This window comes from Gallinula chloropus (genome assembly GCF_964237585.1).
Source record: "Gallinula chloropus genome assembly, chromosome: 5".
Classification (NCBI taxonomy): Eukaryota; Metazoa; Chordata; class Aves; order Gruiformes; family Rallidae; genus Gallinula; species Gallinula chloropus.
In genome coordinates, this window is record NC_140090.1 from 71,070,648 (window position 1) to 71,087,942 (window position 17,295).

The window sequence follows — 17,295 nt, forward strand, 5'->3', positions numbered from 1 at the left end:
TCAGATGTCCGGGGAGGGAGAGAACACTTGAAGTAACTGCAGAGCAACTTCATTACAAAGGATGCTTGGTGAAAAGAAATTAAGCAAGTTATATACTCAGGTTACTTTGTCATTTAACAGATTTTAGGATAGTTACCAAGTTACGGATTGGTGTGTCTGAATGTGATCCACACAAGCCTGTGAAACAAGGATCTGTAGGAAGGCTCCTTGAAAGGCCACCCAGCCCACCCCTACCCCAGGGTGGGATCGACCATGTAAGCCTTTCTGGACAGACTTTAGTTCAGCCTTTTCTTGGAGTCCTCAGCAGCGAAGAGCTGCAGTCTGCCTCAGCAAGTGACCCCGGCGCTGGCACCCTTTGCCACCCAGGAGCTCCCCTCCATCTACAGCAGATGTGCCTGCCTTCTCTTCATGCCCATTATGTCTCGTGTTACCCCCTTCCGGGTGAAAGAGGGAGCCTGGCTTATCTTCTTCCTCTTCTCAGCTCTGGGTGGCATGTTCGCAGGCGGCTGTCACCGCAGCCTCCCCCAGCCCACTGCCTCCAGCTGTTTCCTCTTTCCCCCTGCAGCTGCCTTCGAGACAGCCTGCAGCAGACCCAAATACCACCTCGGGTGCTATCCAGAGGGTGGACAGACAAAGCCTAGATCTGCTTCTGTTTGTTTTCTCACTGCAAAGGTGGGGTAAAGTGTTTTTCAGGAGTGCATCACCATGCTTATATGAAATAAGAGGAGGAGTTTGTAGTCTGTGCTATGACCCACTGGTCACCCTCTCTGTGCTTGGGGACCCCTGAAAATATGCAGGGCTGTGGGGTATGGTTTTTTTCTGCTACTGGCAATGCCATGAAAACCAGAGGTGTAATGAGTTTTACTGAATCTATTTTGTTTGCTTGTATCTTTGCAGCACACTGAAATGACTCCAAAGCGTTCTCAGCTAAAAGCATGAGCTGCTCCATTTTGAGCTTAAAAAGTCATTTCTGTACCCAGACGCTGTACTGATGCTCGGTGGAGTGGGCATAGTAACACACACTGTGCAGTGGATTATATTTATGTGATTATACCCTCTAGGCAATAACCTGGTGCTTAAGAAATGAGTCAGTCTGAAAGACCAAGACAGAGAGAATAAGATTCAGCAATGATAAAATTTGCTTGCAAGAGATCCAGACCAAAGTAACCAGCATTTCTCCAAGATATGCTTGTTCTAATAGTCAATTAAATGATGCATGTAAGGACTATCCTGTGTCATTTGATGGCTCCCAACAGTCTGAAGAAGCAGTAACCATGCATGAGGACTAGGATTCACAGCACGAGAGAGTGGTTGGGTCCCGATGGGGAGGATCAGCCAGGAGAAAACCTCACCAGGCTGACGATGGCTGTGTTAGTGGGGGGAGAGCTGCCTGTGTGGAAGAGGAGCAAGGTTCCTGGGAAATACATCAGGAAAAGGGAAGAGACAGGATGAGAAGGCAAGAAATGCGTGCGGGGAAACAGTGGCAGGAAGAGGAAAGACTGAGTGAGGAAAGAATGAGAACTGGCAAGTTGATAAAAGAACAAAAGGGCTTTGTCTCACATTAAAGGCAGCTAACTACACAAATCATTTTCCCATGTAAGCAATTACTGCCACTACCCCAGGCATAGTACGTGTCTGTAAATGGGAAGACGGGTTCTGTACATTCATAACAGGGTCTGGCAAGTGCTCCATCAATACATCTCATGATGCTCTGGGCCATGTCAGGCCAGCAGAGTGATTGCAACTTGATTGTGCAGATAGTAGGAATCCCTGTTTTAAAAATTGCCTGTCCATCTGTACGCAGGAGTAAGTCATCAGCCCGTGGAACAGAAAGAACAGCCGCTTCTAAAAGGAGACAGGAAGTTAGGTTTATTCCTCTTTCACTCCTGACAGCAGCTGCTGACAGCAGCTTGCAGCAGTCAGTGGAGTCACATAGACATGAGTCAGGTAAGAATTAGACATAAGTCTGAGACTGCCTTTCAGCCTGATTTTCAGAAGTGCTGAGCGCAGGCAGCTCCCAGTCAAGCCAACGCACTATTTCACTTAATTCTGTTTTACAGCAGCGGAGCTGGGAATATAAACCAGGTCTGAGACACACTGGGGCCACAATAAACCAAAGTTTTGTTGGTTCTTCGTAATCACATAGTTTGTGGCATTAATTTCTTTTCTAATTCTTTTGTAATAGTCACTTATTATTATGGATTTGTTAGAGAATGCAGATTTAAAGCAAAAAACACATGAACTCTTCTTTGTTCACAATGCCCAAGCAGTTAATAATCCTTTTATTAGTTTCCTGGGGAGGGGAGGAAATATTCCAGTTCAACATCAAATCACATCTATGGGGCCATAAAGTGAGGGGGGTGGTTGCCCTGCTGCAGTCGTGTCCAATAGTGCTTTTCACCCTCTAGAATCAGCTTGTCACAGTGGGTTATTCTGTTGAGGAAAATTCATAACCAGGCTGTGTTAGCTCATGATCTGATCTTTGTTAGACTTTGTCAAGAGCAGCCAAGCCATGACACCGATGGGTTCCCAGCTTGAGAGTCTCCTATTGCCACTGCTCAGCTGTCCTTAGCCCTGGGTATAAATTTACCTGACTTCCAGCTCTCCATTTACCGGCATAAACTTATCTCACTGCTTGTGCCGTAAGTGTTTTGACATCAGCCACTCCAAATTTAGAAGCTGATGTTATGGAAAACTTAATAACATTAAAGAAATGCCTACCCATGTTCTCTTGCTATCTGGTGCTATGCTTTGTTCGCCTGAGGAATTTCTTGCATTTCACAACTGGCTGGAGGATGCGGGTTCAGGATTGTGCCCCAGCAGGGAAATGATGCAGCTCAAGCCCCAGACTAGGACTCCGTGGCATGTAGGTTACTGTCTACATCACCTCCCTGACCCATCTCCTGTGTGACCCTTGATCTGCCTTCCCCTCGGTCTCCTTTCCAGCGTCAAGAGAGCTCACTGCCTTTCTCTCACTTTTGGTCGTGCTGAGGTTTGGGATTAACTCTTTGGGGTGACAAGCACACTTGTAGCACCCAGCACAGGGTGTCCCGGTCTCAGCTCAGGCAACTCAAGCCCTAGAAAATTGACTGATCCCGTCTCCTTTGCTTCCGAAGAAATGCCATTCATTCATTTCTTCACCTAAGCCTCTTTTTAAAGCTCCTTTTGAGTTTTCTTCCCCCCAAAAGGCAGCATTTTGTTCTTAAGCAATGCTTGCTGGATGCCATCCCACGGATGTTGTGCCCTGGGAGCTTTTACCTGGGGTGGGGGTCCAGCTGTGCCCCCCAGGAGCTGGGGCCGCCCCTCCCAGGCTGCAGCAAGAAAGTTTCCCTTTGCAGCACTGAGAACAGGAGAAACAAAGAGCCCGAAGGACGTGGGGAGGGGAGAAGGGAAGAATGAGCTAGGTTAGGGGAAATACAGCCTAGAAGAAAAGGAAAGGACCAGCTGATCTGAAAGCCCCGATAAAAGCCCCAGACAAAGGACGAAAGAGCCTGGGAGATTATCAAGGGGAAGCGGGAGGAGGAGCAGAAAGATGCAGCAGAACCTAGGCGGGAATGATGTGAGGGAGGAGGGGAGTTTCCTACCTAAAGCAGAGGAGGGTGGTTTAACTTTCTCAACCACCTCCATTTACAGGAATCCAGCCCCTTTGTCCCTTCTGGCTGGGAGCATCCGACCAACGTAGGACCTGCTCCAGCGGGGAAATGCACCCGTGTCCATCCCACAGCCCTGACAGCACCGGCCCCGATTGCTCATCTGTTTCCAAGTACAACCGAGTCATTTCGCTGGTGGGCAGTCAGGGACACTCTGCATCCAGTACCCTGCAGCGGAGGAAGCATTAGTACTGCTGTTGTTAGCCTTGTTATTTTCTTCTAATAAAAAGGTGGTCATGACTCACTCCATTAAGAAACAAAAGCAGAGCTGTAATCTACTGAAAGGCAGTTGTTTGGATGCTCAGCATTAGGTGTGTAAAAGGAGGAAGGTCAGCTGCAGGTCAGGGCTGGTGATAGATACCTTGCCACCAGTACAGGAGGACAACCTTAAAGTATTCTCCAGGGAGTTTATTTTCTGGGCTGGTATGATTTGCCCCCCTCCTCCCCTCCCACCCCCCGCCTTTAGGCTACTTTTAGCCAGGATTGGGGGCGGGGGGAAGAAGCTTTCTTTCCCACCCCTCCACATCGCACTTGGGTTTCCTGAGAGGAAATGATGCTCTCGTGTGACTGCTCTGGCCCCCTCCTTCCTCCCTGGAGGGAGGCGAGCGCTAGCATCTGCCCGCAGCCCCTCTTCCCCTCCCTGTGCCGCACTGGGACCAGTTTCACTCTCCGGGCTGTTGCTGGGGGCTGAGCCCCGAGGGAGCCAGACCACTTCTCGGGGAGGAAAAGGTGTCCCCGAAGCTGGGGGCTGGGAGGCAGGAAAGGCAGGTTGTGTTCTGGCGGTGCTGGGGGTTTCCCGTGCGAGAGGGAGTAAGTCACTGCGCCCCTGCCCGTGCCGGGTTCCCCGGCTAATGGAAAATAAAGGGGAGGAATCTGGCTGCCCAGGGGATGATGTGAAGGGTTTTTGGCACGGCTGTGGTGATGCTTCTCATGGTGGGGATGCAGTTCTGTCAGGGACAGCGCTGGCAGGTGAGGACATCCAACCCGGCCACGTGTCTCTGGCCCGAGGCCACGTCCAGCTGCCTCCCAGGGTGGGTGCAGCAGAAGGGAAGGAGATGGGTTGTGTGACGGCAGCGGCCAGGTGAAGGCAACATCCACGCTAAGACGCTCTGTGACATCTGCCCCTACCCACAAGCTATTTCTATTTTTGCCGTGTCTCCTACCCTGACTGACTCAGAGGAGGAGAGCGAGGGGGGTCAGGTTAGAAGGACCCAGCCGGTGGCTGCAGGGGCTTTGAAAGAGGAAGAGGAGGAGGTGCTTCGAAACTGGGAGTTGCTATTCTTTCAATCAGCTTAAACATTTTCCTTGCACAGTCTCTTTCATGCTTCTCTGTTTCAGCTGCAGGCAATTTGAGGCAGGGATGGCACTTCCTGCCTGCTGTTGAGGTGAACATACTTTCAGGGCACCATCAGAATAAATGACACCCTGCTCTTAGAGAGCTCCACTGTAATCTGCCTGGCTGTGACAAGCACGGCCAGAGCTCATCCTTTTCCCGAGCTTTTTCCAGGGATTTCCAGTTCTCTTTTTGGTCACTTTGTAAAACTTGTCCATAAGTAAAGGGCAAGTGCCAAATTTCCTAATTCCTGTGTGTCGTTGTGACTTTTGGGCACAGGCTGAGTTCTGTGATGTTAAGTCTTGCAGGGACTTGAGGCACAGTCTTGCAGCCTAGAAGTCTGTCACAAGGAAAGGAACACAAGACCCTCGCCAAACAGCCAAGCCAGCAATTTTTCTGTTGAAGGTCTGTCCGTGGTGCCCTCCCCCCCACCTCTCCATCCCTGACCCCTGCCTCCATAGCAACCATTGATTCTGCAGGAATGGCAGGTCTTGCTTTGTCCCAAGCTGCCACTCTTTGTTTTCTCTTTTGATGCCTGGCTGTAACCTTTAGGCCAGGTAACCACATCCTCGGGGGCGCTCCCCAGGCTTACCAGTCACTTACCAGAGCTGCCTTGATTCAAACTGGGGCCCAAGCCGGGGGACCCAGCTCTTTCTCAGGGGGCCTAGGAACAGGCAGCTCCTATCTCCTGAGCAGCACTGCCCTCGCAGGCAGGTCTGCCCGTCCGCAGGCTTTTCTGGGGGTGAGCACATACACAGCGAGGCGGGGGGGAACAAGGGGAACTGAAACCCCCTTTGCAACCTGGTGCAAGAAAGCTGCCCCAACGGTATCCTTCCTCCTTTTCCGTTTTGTTCCTTTCCCTTCCTCCTCCCGCTCGTGCCGGGCTCCCCTCGCTGACCGGGGAGGGGGAGCGGTGATGCCGGTATGAGCCTCCGGCCGATGACTGGAGAATTTTTGCGGCGTTTTTCAGCTTCCTCTGCCTCCGAGCCTGACTAACGCTGCCTGCGCGGCCGCGGCCCCCGCCCGCTGCCGGGGAAGGAGGGAGGGGATCCCCGCCGGGGGGGAGGCGGCGCGACAGGCGGCACGGGGCGGGAGATGCCCATGTTTGGCAGGCGGGCGCGTCACTACCCTTATATGGGCAGTGTCGTCAGAGCCCGGCCTCCCATTCATATAAATGCCCGGTGGCAGCAGCCGGGATTCCCTGCCCGGGCTCGGCGCGGTGTCGCGGTGCCGCCGTCCGTCTCTCCCGTCCTGTTGTAGCCGGCCGAGCCCCCGCGGCTCCGCGCTAGCACCGGGGCACCCCAGGGGCGCCTTCCCGCCGCTCTCCCGCTCCTGCTGCGGCGGGGCGTGACCCACGGCCGGCATGAAAGTCACATCCCTCGACTGCCGCCAGCTGAGGAAGCTCCTGCGGAAGGAGCCCTCCCGCTGCCTGGTGCTGGACTGCCGGCCCTACCTGTCCTACACGGCCTCCTGCCTCCGCGGCTCGCTCAACGTCAACCTCAACTCGGTGGTGATGCGGCGGGCCCGCGGCGGGGCCGTGCCGCTCCACTTCGTGGTGCCCGACGCGGCGGCCCGTGCCCGGCTGCTGCTGGGCAGCGGCGATGGGGCGTCGGGGACCGCTCGCCTGGCAGCCGTGGTGGTGCTGGACCAGGGCACAGGGCACTGGCAGAAGCTGAAGAAGGACAGCACGGCTCAGATCGTCCTCAACGCCCTGCTCTCCAGCCTGCCGGAGGCTGGGGCCAGGGTCTGCTTCTTGAAAGGTGAGAGAGGGCTGGTCGGGAAACGAGGGGTAGAGGGTCGGGGGAAGAGGCTTGGGTCGACCCTCCAAGCCCCACTCGGGTGGCGGCGGCGGCCCCGCGGTGTTCCCGTCCCTTCTCCTCCGCCACCCCGCAGTTTAACCTGATTATTGGTGGAGGGCAGGGAGGTAACGCCGGGATTTCGTTTCTTTTCCACCCACTAGAGATAAATCCCGGATAGGCTCTACAGGCTGAGCCCAAATGCCTTTCCGCTCACCCCCGCCGTGCGTTTAAGAGGCTGATATGGAAAGCAAGGAATATTAGGGAAGAAGAGCAAAAGTTGCAGATTATCAGAGGGGGGCGAGAAAGATTTGGGCTGTGTAGAAAATAACATCAACCCTCTCGGGGAACGGGAGAGCCGGGGCCACCGCTCCACTCTCCGGTGACGCGGGGCGGTCCGCGTTGGGAGCCCGAAACCCAGGGACCTGTGCTCTCCCCTCCGCGCAGGGCGGAGAGGTTTATCTCTCCATCAGGCATATCGAGGCTGGCAGGGAGAACCCACAGCCGAAACTTCGGGCTTGTCAGGGGACAGAAATACCTCCTCCCCACACGTGTGTTAAAGCCCTTTGATTGCGGTTCTTTGTTTTCCTTCGGTGTAACCCGGGGGTAATAAAACGATTAAGAAAAAAAAATATCAGCCCGCCCTTTCTCTGCCCTCCCACCCCTGCCTACCCTGCGTTTCTCCTAGCAGCGCCTTTGTCCTTTTGTCCTCTCTGTGTCCTCAGCGCCAACCCCCCCCCCCCCCCCCCCCCCCCCACTCCTCCCTCCGGAGGCTTCCCGGCTGGGGACTCTCCCCCGTGGCACGGCACACCCGGCTGCCGGGGCAGCGGGGCTTCCCGGAGCGGGGCCGCGCCGAGACAGGAGTTCCCAAACGAGACCCCCACACTTGCCATATCCCGATGCCGTGGCGTGGTCATAAACAGAGGAGAAACCCAGACGATGTTTCTTGGTTAAACTCTGCCCTGTGCCCTCACCGGCCACGGTTAACTCGCTTCCACGGAGCCCTTTATCACCCCAATACGTGTCCTGATGTACCTAGTTCCGTACCTCCCATAACGAGCGGTGCCCGGAGGGTATCCCCGCCGGCACAGAGGCACCTCCAGCCTGCCTATTCCCCTGGACCAAACGGGAGGGAGGCTCCCAGGGCGGTTTGCCACCACCCTGGCTCAGTCCGGACACCACCAAAAGAGCCGATTGTGCTGCTGCAGGGCAGGGATAACTTGTCGTGTTCTAGGACAGGCAAATCCTCAGGGACCCTATCAAACTAGGGATGAAGAAACCTCTCCAGGGTGATGCTGGGAAGTCTGTGGCAAAGCAGGGGCTGAATTAAGCTCTGACTCTGAGCCTGCTCGTTTAGCCACAAGATCGTCCTTCCCTCGTGTACTAGCCTCATGCTTTGAAGTGGTGACTGTGGCTGTGGGCAGTGTATCTGGGGTGGGGTTTTGATACAGGCTCTGTTTTTTTATCTTGTGTGTATTGCAAAGTCCCTTTTCTGGGAGCCTGTTGAATTGAGGCTAGAAAGACTTCCTCTTAACGGATGAGAAAGTTTCCCCCGTTTCATGCTGCTGTTCTGCTTTGCCTTGCTGGAAGTGCTCTGGGTTGCAGGATTTGATCCGTGAAGTCCACAGCTCCATTTCAGATCTGGTGTGGCCCGAGGAGGCAGTGACTCAGCGGGCAGCGCTGCTGATTCACTGGGGCCATGGACCCCCAGGAAGCCGTTGTGGTCTGGTGGAAGAGCTCTGGAACAGTGGGGGATATAAATCATCCTGAAGCACTGGGCACTGCTCAGGAGAAAGGGTCCTTCAGGGGCCTGAAGCACCGACCTTGCAAATAAATGGGCTGTAAAACTACCAGGAAAAAAATGCCAACCCTTGAGTTTTCCCTCTTATGTTCCTGTTTTCCCTATGTGTGGAGGATAGAGAGGAGGTGTCTGCTACTGAAAGGCTAAGGTGGTCACTAAGCACCCTGGGGATCCAGGTAGGGCAGCCAGTGCAGAGCAATTGCATGCCAAGTTGTGTGCTGGCCCTGTTCCTTCCCTCGCTTTCTGGCTTCTAGATGTGTGTCACATCTTTCATCTGTGTAGGTGCAGTTTCATTCTGGGTGAGCTCAGCCCCTGTAGAGTGAGAGCGGTTGTGTGACAGGGGAAGAACCTGTAGCAAGATAAAATAACAGCTCCTTCCTTGGTGCTGACAAAGATTCTATTATTTATTGATTAAAACCGAAGCACAGCCCGGTTCTGCGATGAGCAATCCAGTATTTGCAGAAATGACCTCAGGGAAGCTAGGTTGAGAGGGGAGGGTAAAGAGAGGAGATTGCTGGAGGATGGGATGAGAAGATGACTCACTGTAAGAATGGCCTGCAAATATCCTGATCCCCAAGGCTTGTAATTAACCATTCACCAGCTGCATGTGTTAGCTGCCCCAGAGACATGAGACATGCTTGGCTGTTCGAACACACACGCTGATTTGGCCAGGGCAGATTTCTGTGCTCATTCAAGAGTAAAAGCAACAACACAGGGCGTAAATAGGGATAAAGGCTATTTATACAAACTGGACATATTTTTCCTATGCAATGGCAGTGGTTGGGGGGCAGAGGGGAGATAAGGTCAGTTATGCAAAACAAGAGGATTTAAAAGTCCACCCTGTGAAGGGCAGATGGAGATCAGGAGAGCAGAGGAGGACTCTGGAGAGCTGCTTGTGTTTGTTGGCTTTCCCCACTGCCAGTTGCTGTGGATATCATTTTTATCCACCCCCACCTTTATGGTCTCCATGGTCACTTGGGTGCTTCACCCACCTGCCTTGCACTGAGAGCTCTGGGGCGGGTTGGCTGAGTGAGACTGGGGCCCCAGGGAGTAGGAGACAAGGTGCAGGTGCTGAGTGCCAACTGACTGCAAAGGCATCCTCCTGCCCGCTGTCATGGAAAACAGGCTTTCATCACATTGGGTGAGCTTTGGATCACACCGGCCGCTTAGAACATGAGGACCCCACAGCAGGAATGAGTGGGCGACAGCAGCACGTCATGAATTTGAGCACACATCTGCTCAAACATTGCAAACAAATGAGACACCAGCATTACAGGGCTGAAATGTCAGAGGTGGCTGTACCGGGCAGCCCTGGCAGTGAGGGCGGTGGGGGCCCTGCGGCTGCTCAGACCTTCAGTGCTTCCTTTGTTTCAAAACCCTTCCTCGTGCCGAGGCACCTACACTGACACTGCTTATCAGGGCAGAACAGCTGCAGGTGAATGAATGGCACTGGGGGGTTGTGTCCTGAGCATTGGGTACTTGAGGGCCACAGTCTGAGGGATTATTGAATCTGGCTGTTTCAGAGATTTTTGCAGTTAATTTTTGTTCTGAAGAGGCCCAGGTGGGAGACACCTGGCATGCCACTGACATTTCCAGGCTGCTTCTGCTACCTGGCTTATTCCTGGTCATTTTGGAGACTCTGTGCTTCCCAGCCTGGAAACAGGCAACCATTTAGCTGACGACAAACTTTGAGTAACAATGTAATAATAGGATTAATTCCTTTTCATTAACAGCGCACTGAATGAAATGAATGCAGTACTTAACCATGCAGAATAGCTCATGTGGGGCTATTCAGTTGTCAATTGCTGTCACAGGATTTCATTAAGTTTTATAGCTGTTATTTAATAGATTGGTTTCAGTGGGACTGTCTTCATTACCTTGCTGTCTTGTGCATTGTGGTGATTAATGACAGAGTTGCAAGCATCCTCCTCTTGTGCTTATGTCCATTCAAAAATGCAAATAAAACATTTCTTATGTTGTCACAGAATATACAGCAATAGCAGATTCAGAGGGGATAACTACTGACTACTGACATCCCCAGCTCAAACACTGGGAACAGTGCTCATATATAAAACCTGGGGGAAGGAGCTTAGTCCTCGCTGTGCCGGAGTTAATGGTTGCTAGACTCAACAGAATTACATTCGTTAACAGTTTTTATCTGGATCCACAGGCTTTCCCGGCAAGTTAATAATTGTCTAGTGGTATCAGAGGTTTTTCTTCTGGTGCCCTGAGCCTTTCAAAGAAGCCTGCTTCCCCAGAGGAGGGCTATCCCTCGTTAGCCCCCTGGGGCCCTTCGCAGCTCCCTCCTATCCCACTCCAAGTGCCCAAGCTTTATTTCTCCTCCACTTTAAACTAGTTTTTGGGTGCATAAACATTCATGTTTATCTTTTTTTTTTTCTTTTTTCCTTCCCCTAGGAGGATATGAAACCTTTAACTCGCAATATCCTGAGTGCTGCGTGGATGGAAAACTCATTTCCCCGGAGAGGACTGAGGCGGAGAGAAACCTTGCCAGCCACTGTGAGAAGCAGAGTGCCAACCATAAACCAGCTTATGACCAGGTGGGTGTCACGGCTGTGGCAAGTGATGTTCCCCTTTGGGTCTTCTCCCTCCTGCTGTTGGGCTCCACTGGGGGCTGGCAGAGTGTCAGGGACCCCTCGTGCTGGTGCAGCTGTCAGTAAGTTATCATGGTTCAGGTTGGCAGCCTGTGAGTGCTGCTGGTCAGCATCACCTCTGCTGGGCTTCAAAACCTGGCAGCAGGAGGGGCAGAAAACCTGTCTAGCCCCAAAACTGAACTTGTGATCAGTCTTTATCACTTAGCCAGGCAGCATGAGCCACAAGCAGCTCGTCCCTAGGCGATGTAAAGCTGGCAGGGGAGAGGCTGCAGCGAGCATTGTTTTTCTGGCAGGCTCAGGAGTATGTTTCACCTGTGCCCCCTCCAAGAAGCCAGGAGGGCTCGGGCTCTGGCAGAGGGGGTCCGCAGCCACGGGACTGTTTCTGAGAAGTCAGTGGCTTGAAAGCCACCCTGGGCAGGGGGAGTGGGGTTTCCACAGAGGAAGTTGTCACGCCCCGGTGCTCGCCCAGCCTGGGGAATACGTGTGCTCCGAGATGTCACTCTGCGGTTGAGCCACTTCCGCTGGGGCGCACATTTCCGGGTGCAGGGGGGAGCCCCCGTTCTCTCCCCTGGGGGCACCTCCTGTCTCAGGGTCTGTCCTGACACCGTGGGTGGCTCCTGGCTGTCCCCAGTGTGTGGGACCCACAGGATGGGCAGCTCAGGGGCACTGGAAAGACAGCTTTTCACAGCTGGGGGCCGGCAGCAGCCATTGTGCATCATGGAAAGTTACCTGTGATCTCAGAAACCCTCATATCAAACGGTGGCTTCTTCCGCGGTCTCGTCACCCAGCCTGTGCTTGTGCTGAGGAAGGAGGAATGGAGATGACATCTTGGGGAGAGTGACATGGGTGCTACACCCCAGTGAGGTGTGGGGGGTAGCCTTGCTCCTTTTTATTTCGCTTTGTGGGTGTGAGCAGAGAGGCTGAACTACAGCAGCCTTTCTCTCCATTCTCTTCCTCTTCCTGCTCGGATGTGGCTCCACACCTCACAAATTTCAGTAAAGCCTCACGTGCAAAAGTGCTTTGGGTGCATCCCAAGGGGCAGCACTTTAGATGGAGCCAGAAACATCCTGCACACAAGTGGGCTGGATCTGACTGGTACCACACAGATGGGGATAAGAAAGTGAAAACCTTTTTCTTGCGTGGGCTTTGCCATCGCAGTGATTCACTGACCGGCAGCACTGGGTTCCAGAAATGTCAGTGAGGGAGGAGAGGCAGCAGGCACCCACACAGCCTCCCTTGCCTCTCTCTTGAGACACAAATACCCTTGTAAAGGAATTACATGTTTCTGTTCCTTCTCTTCCAGGGTGGTCCAGTCGAAATCCTGCCTTTTCTCTACCTTGGTAGTGCCTATCATGCTTCCAAGTGTGAGTTCCTCGCCAACCTGCACATCACGGCCCTGCTCAATGTGTCCAGGAAAAGTTCAGAGTCCTTCAAAGACCAGTATTGCTACAAGTGGATCCCAGTGGAAGACAGTCACACGGCAGACATCAGCTCACATTTCCAGGAAGCCATTGACTTCATCGGTAGGTCCAAATAAATGAATTTCTAGATCTTTGTGTATTTTAAATCTTTTATTTTAAAATATTTATTAGTGGGGGGAGCACTTTTTTGCATGTTCCTAGGTGTCAGTCAAAGCTTAAGCACCTTCCCTTCCCAGGCATCTCTCCTGGCAGAGGGATTTTTATAGGAAGGAAGAACAAAAGCATGGTTGAGTAACACCAAAGTCTCTTGATTTTGTAAAGGAGAAAAAACCCCATATTTGTTTCTTGGACTTGCACACCAGACCCTGTAAAAGCCAGGTGAAGCAGAGTCTGGGATATCCTGAAGCTGGGGTCTTAAAAATCCAGTGTCTCTCCTTACCAAAGAGCTCTTTCCATTCCTCCTTTTGATCCTGCTGGTATCTCACCCTTTAATTAAATGTCCCAATGCCAGGAAAAAAAAAAGAAATTGAAAAAAAAAAAAGAGGAGGTTTTTAGGAAACTTTGGGTCATCCCCTCATGAATCTACCCTGTGTTAGGCTGGGCAGGTGAGTGGCACACCAGCTGTGCCAGGTAGCACAAGGAAGAAGCTCATCCCTGAGAGGCACAGGGTGGAGAAGCCTGAGCCTGGGTGGAGATGGTGTTGAAAGCAGTGCTCTTGCTCTCCAGGAACACTGGAGAGAGAAAGAGACAAACTGAATAAACCCCAGTTTCAGACTTGCCGGACTCATTGCTCAGCTAAGTTGGAGTCCTTCAACAGTTCAGGCAGGATGACAAAAACCTGATCTGAGGGTGTGCACAGAGCATTTCCTCTTCCTGGTAAGGGACTTCTCAAGTCTTTCAGGGAAATGTTAATTCACTTTTCCATCCCATCCCCAACCCCTTGTGATAGTCGTTGAGTCACTTGGAAACGTCTCAGATTTTGAGGATGACTTTAGTTTTCACTTTCTTAGAACTGGACACGTGTGTCAGTGCTGGGAATGATTCAAATCTATGTCTTGATTATTCTGTGCAGCAGTTAAATATAACTGATTGTGGTGGCACCAGTCCCCTGGCAGACAATCGAAGACAGGCAAATGATAACTTGCTCAGCTCTGCCTTGTTTCGGTGCCATGCAATGAGCACCACAGTCAGCACAGTCCTCCATAAATTCGAGCTTGAACATATTGCTCAAGGCAACAGAGCAGAGCGTGTCTATTTTTGAACTGTATTTTTGTGTGGAAAGGGCTTATTTTAAGCACATTCTCTTTAATCTAATAACAATCATTGTGTTGTGTGAGTAACCACAGCGGCTCCTGTTGTGTAAAATGGGTGCTTTGCATAAGCCTTTTATATCCTGACTTAAGCCCAAGCATCCTTTAACCAGGCTGTAATTAGCAACTGCCTCCCAGTCCTTGTGTGCTTTGTGGTGGGGCTACAGGGAAGGAGCTCAGCCTCCCCACCCAAGGGTACCCACCAGGGGCTCAGCTCCCTACCGCTCTTCTACTGCTGCTGGCCAGACAGGGAGTTAGGTTCAGGCTAAATAAAAGCCCTGCTTTGCTAGCAAAGCAGCCCTGATAGCAGGGCTGATGGAAGATAGCAGCCCTGATGGAAGGGCTGGCCAGGCTGGGCTGGGGTCAGCACTTTGAGCTACAGGCAGAGAAATGTAGGTACAGCAGACATAAGTGTTGCCCAGATTGCAGTGGATTGTGAGACAGATCAGCTAAGTCCAAAAAGGAAATAGGAATGTGAGAAGGACTTCTCTTAAAAAAAGTAGAAAGAATCAAATTAGGATCCACAGATTCTGAAACAGTGTCATCTGCAGCTCAGCTCTATCTCAGGCTGGGTTTTGTTCCCCCTTCTCTTTTAATCTCTGTGTTATTCTTAGTACCCAACAGAAGAGCAAGACTCTCCTTACTGCATGACATGTTCCACCTCCACAGTGTCCTCTCCATCCCCAACAACTGATTTCTGCAATGACTTTTTTTTTCCCTTAGATTATGTCAGACGAGCGGGGGGCAAGATCCTGGTGCACTGTGAAGCGGGGATTTCGCGCTCTCCTACCATCTGCATGGCATATCTCATGAAGACAAAGAAGCTCCGTCTGGAGGAAGCCTTCGATTACATCAAGCAGCGTCGGAGCCTGATCTCACCAAACTTTGGTTTCATGGGCCAGTTGCTACAATACGAGTCAGAGATCCTGTCTTCCACCCCCAGCCCCCCTGTCGCCTCATGCAAAAGAGAAGCTGCCTCTTTCTTTGCAGAAGAACTGACGTTAGGCAAAAACTTTGAAGGCTCGTGTTTTGCCTTCCCTACCTCAGTGTTGAGTTCTGTGCCCATCCACTCTACTGTCCACCAGCTGAAACTCAGCCCGATGACAGCATCTTCATCCTGCTGAACGCCCCTGGGGAGCCTGGAGCTGAGGCGGTCCTCTGATCTGAACTGTGACCCCCCCAACAAGAACATTTCATGAATGTGCAATAGAGAAACTCCATCAGATGGAGTGGTTGTCATGGGTAATACTTCCCATATGCTGTGACTGTAAGACACAAGTGCTCTAAGTGTGGCAGGTATTCTGAACTTTTATTGTCCTTTTTTTAAAAACAAAAGTGCTTTTTTTAGGTTTTTATCCACAGTGTGCACCCACTACTGTATTTCCAGATTCCTGGGGAGCAATGAGAAATCCATTTGGAATGTTCTCAGTTCCCTTCTCCTTCCCTTCTTATTTTCTAAAAGACCCTTATTTAAAGTTTCAAGCAATAAACAGCAGCAGTGGGGAAGAAAGCAAAGCAAAAGCCACCACCTTTGCAATTGCAGAGTGGTGGGAGTGAACATTCATCCTGCTTTTTTTTTATGGCTTTCCTCCTCCCCTGTGTCATGTTTCAGGGAGCAAAGGGCTGGGTGGCAGCAGGGAGGTCCTTCCCCAGGACACTTGCACAACCAGATGAAAATCCCCTCTGCTGCTCCAGCCTCTGAAGTGTCAGGTATTGACCACAGTGTAACTGGATACCAAACCCGACCTGGATCCATTCAGGTGTGGCATTTCCTGTACTTCTGCATTTGCCTTTGTACTGGATGTGCTTTAACTAAAGCAGGGGACTTAACTGGAGCTATCAGGCTACCCTGCTGAGCTATCATCCTCCCATCTGTTATTTAAGAACAGCCCTAGAATACTTGAATGTCTCCACAATCCTCATCCCAGTTACTTCCCATCAGATAACACTCTAACTGCTGGACTTTACACCAAAAAGAACCTGACAAGAGCTCAGCTCCAAGCCAACTCTTTCTCCACCCCTTCCCAAGTGTCGCTGATGTGTATCGTGTGTGGTCAAGCGGTCTTGTTCAGTGTTACGTGGCTTGCTTAGCGTGTGTGGTCACCTCTAGCCAGCCTTCGTCCATGAAAACCAGTTTCTCTCTGTCTGCAGGGAGTTCAGGATGAGCAGCTGGCTCTGTCTGTTGACCTTTTTATTATTTTTTTTTCATAAGTAATATGTATGGGAAATGGCAATAATTTCCAGGAGATCTCGTGAATGTGAAAAACAAAAAAATCTGTGATGGTTTTTATGGAGTGTAAAAAATAATAAAGGAAAAAAATGCCAGGAAAAGAAAAGCTGTTGTTTGTACTTGGAATGAGCTGCAAAAGTGCTATGGCAGAGTTTGGTGGCAGAAGTCACCTGAGAAACTCCATGGCCCAAAAGTGCTGTAAGGACATAGAAGAGGAGGGCAAGCATCTCCGGGCTCTGTGCTGAAAGCCTCCAAGGTACATCTCTACAGAGGGGAGAAGGTGAGGGGGAGGATTATTTTAAACCAAATGACATGAGTCATGGTGGTGTCACTTCCCAGCAGCCGGGCAGGCACTTCTGTTTTGATTCACGAATGTTTTATATAAGATTTGCCATCTTGCTGAAGACAAAAATCTGAACTAGGCATGGCTTTCCCCTCCTGAGCATATGCCATGGGATGCTGCATGTCCTGGTGTCACAGGAGGGTGCCATGGGCCACCTGCAAGCGTCACACTAAGGAGCAGGGCACATGGGCAATGCTCATCTCTTCACCTTTTTTAATGAATTTGAAATGGTGACATCTCTGAGCCTCTTTCAGCTGAAAGGGGTTAGGCTCTTTCTGGCTTATCAGTGCAGCACATTCATGATCTTCATTTCCAAGTTATCAAGTTGAGAAAAAAATGCTTGGGATACAAAGCATCTATGCCCTGTGGGGTTTGTCCAATTCTAACTTCTTATCCCCAGGTAATCAAATCTGACGGGTGAAGAACTTGTCCTTGGAGATGAGCCTTGGATTTCTTCCCAGGGTCAGGGGGATGGCAGCAGCCCTGCCTGGATTCTGGGAAACCCAAACATAGGAACCAGCAGCTGGGAGGGGAGGGGGGAGGGAGGTGTGAGGCAGGTGGTCTTCTAAGAGCAAATCAATTAATTTTCTAAGAGATCTGATTGCTTTGGAAAGTGCTCTCTAGAAACCAGTTGCAGTGAAAAGGTTTTTCAACCCCCACAAGCTCCCCTGAGCAGAAAGGCTGCTAGGCTTAGTGAGGGGGGCCACATCCTGACCACAGAGACCTACAACCTTGAAGAAACAGAGCATCCCACACCTCTCATTAAAACTGCATAAAACCCATGCTGGGGTAATGATCA

The 17,295-nt window shown here is 51.5% G+C and overlaps 1 protein-coding gene across 1 annotated transcript; it reads left to right on the forward strand.

The window, feature by feature from the left end:
- Positions 1 to 6,346: 6,346 nt before the first annotated feature.
- On the forward strand, positions 6,347 to 16,244 carry DUSP5 (dual specificity phosphatase 5; the record flags this gene model as incomplete). Its single annotated transcript, XM_084265378.1, has 4 exons — positions 6,347 to 6,743; positions 10,996 to 11,138; positions 12,496 to 12,715; positions 14,647 to 16,244. 4 exons carry the CDS (start codon positions 6,347 to 6,349, stop codon positions 15,045 to 15,047), a joined length of 1,161 nt encoding a protein of 386 aa, XP_084121504.1. The 3' UTR covers positions 15,048 to 16,244.
- Between the last annotated feature and the right edge of the window lie 1,051 nt (positions 16,245 to 17,295).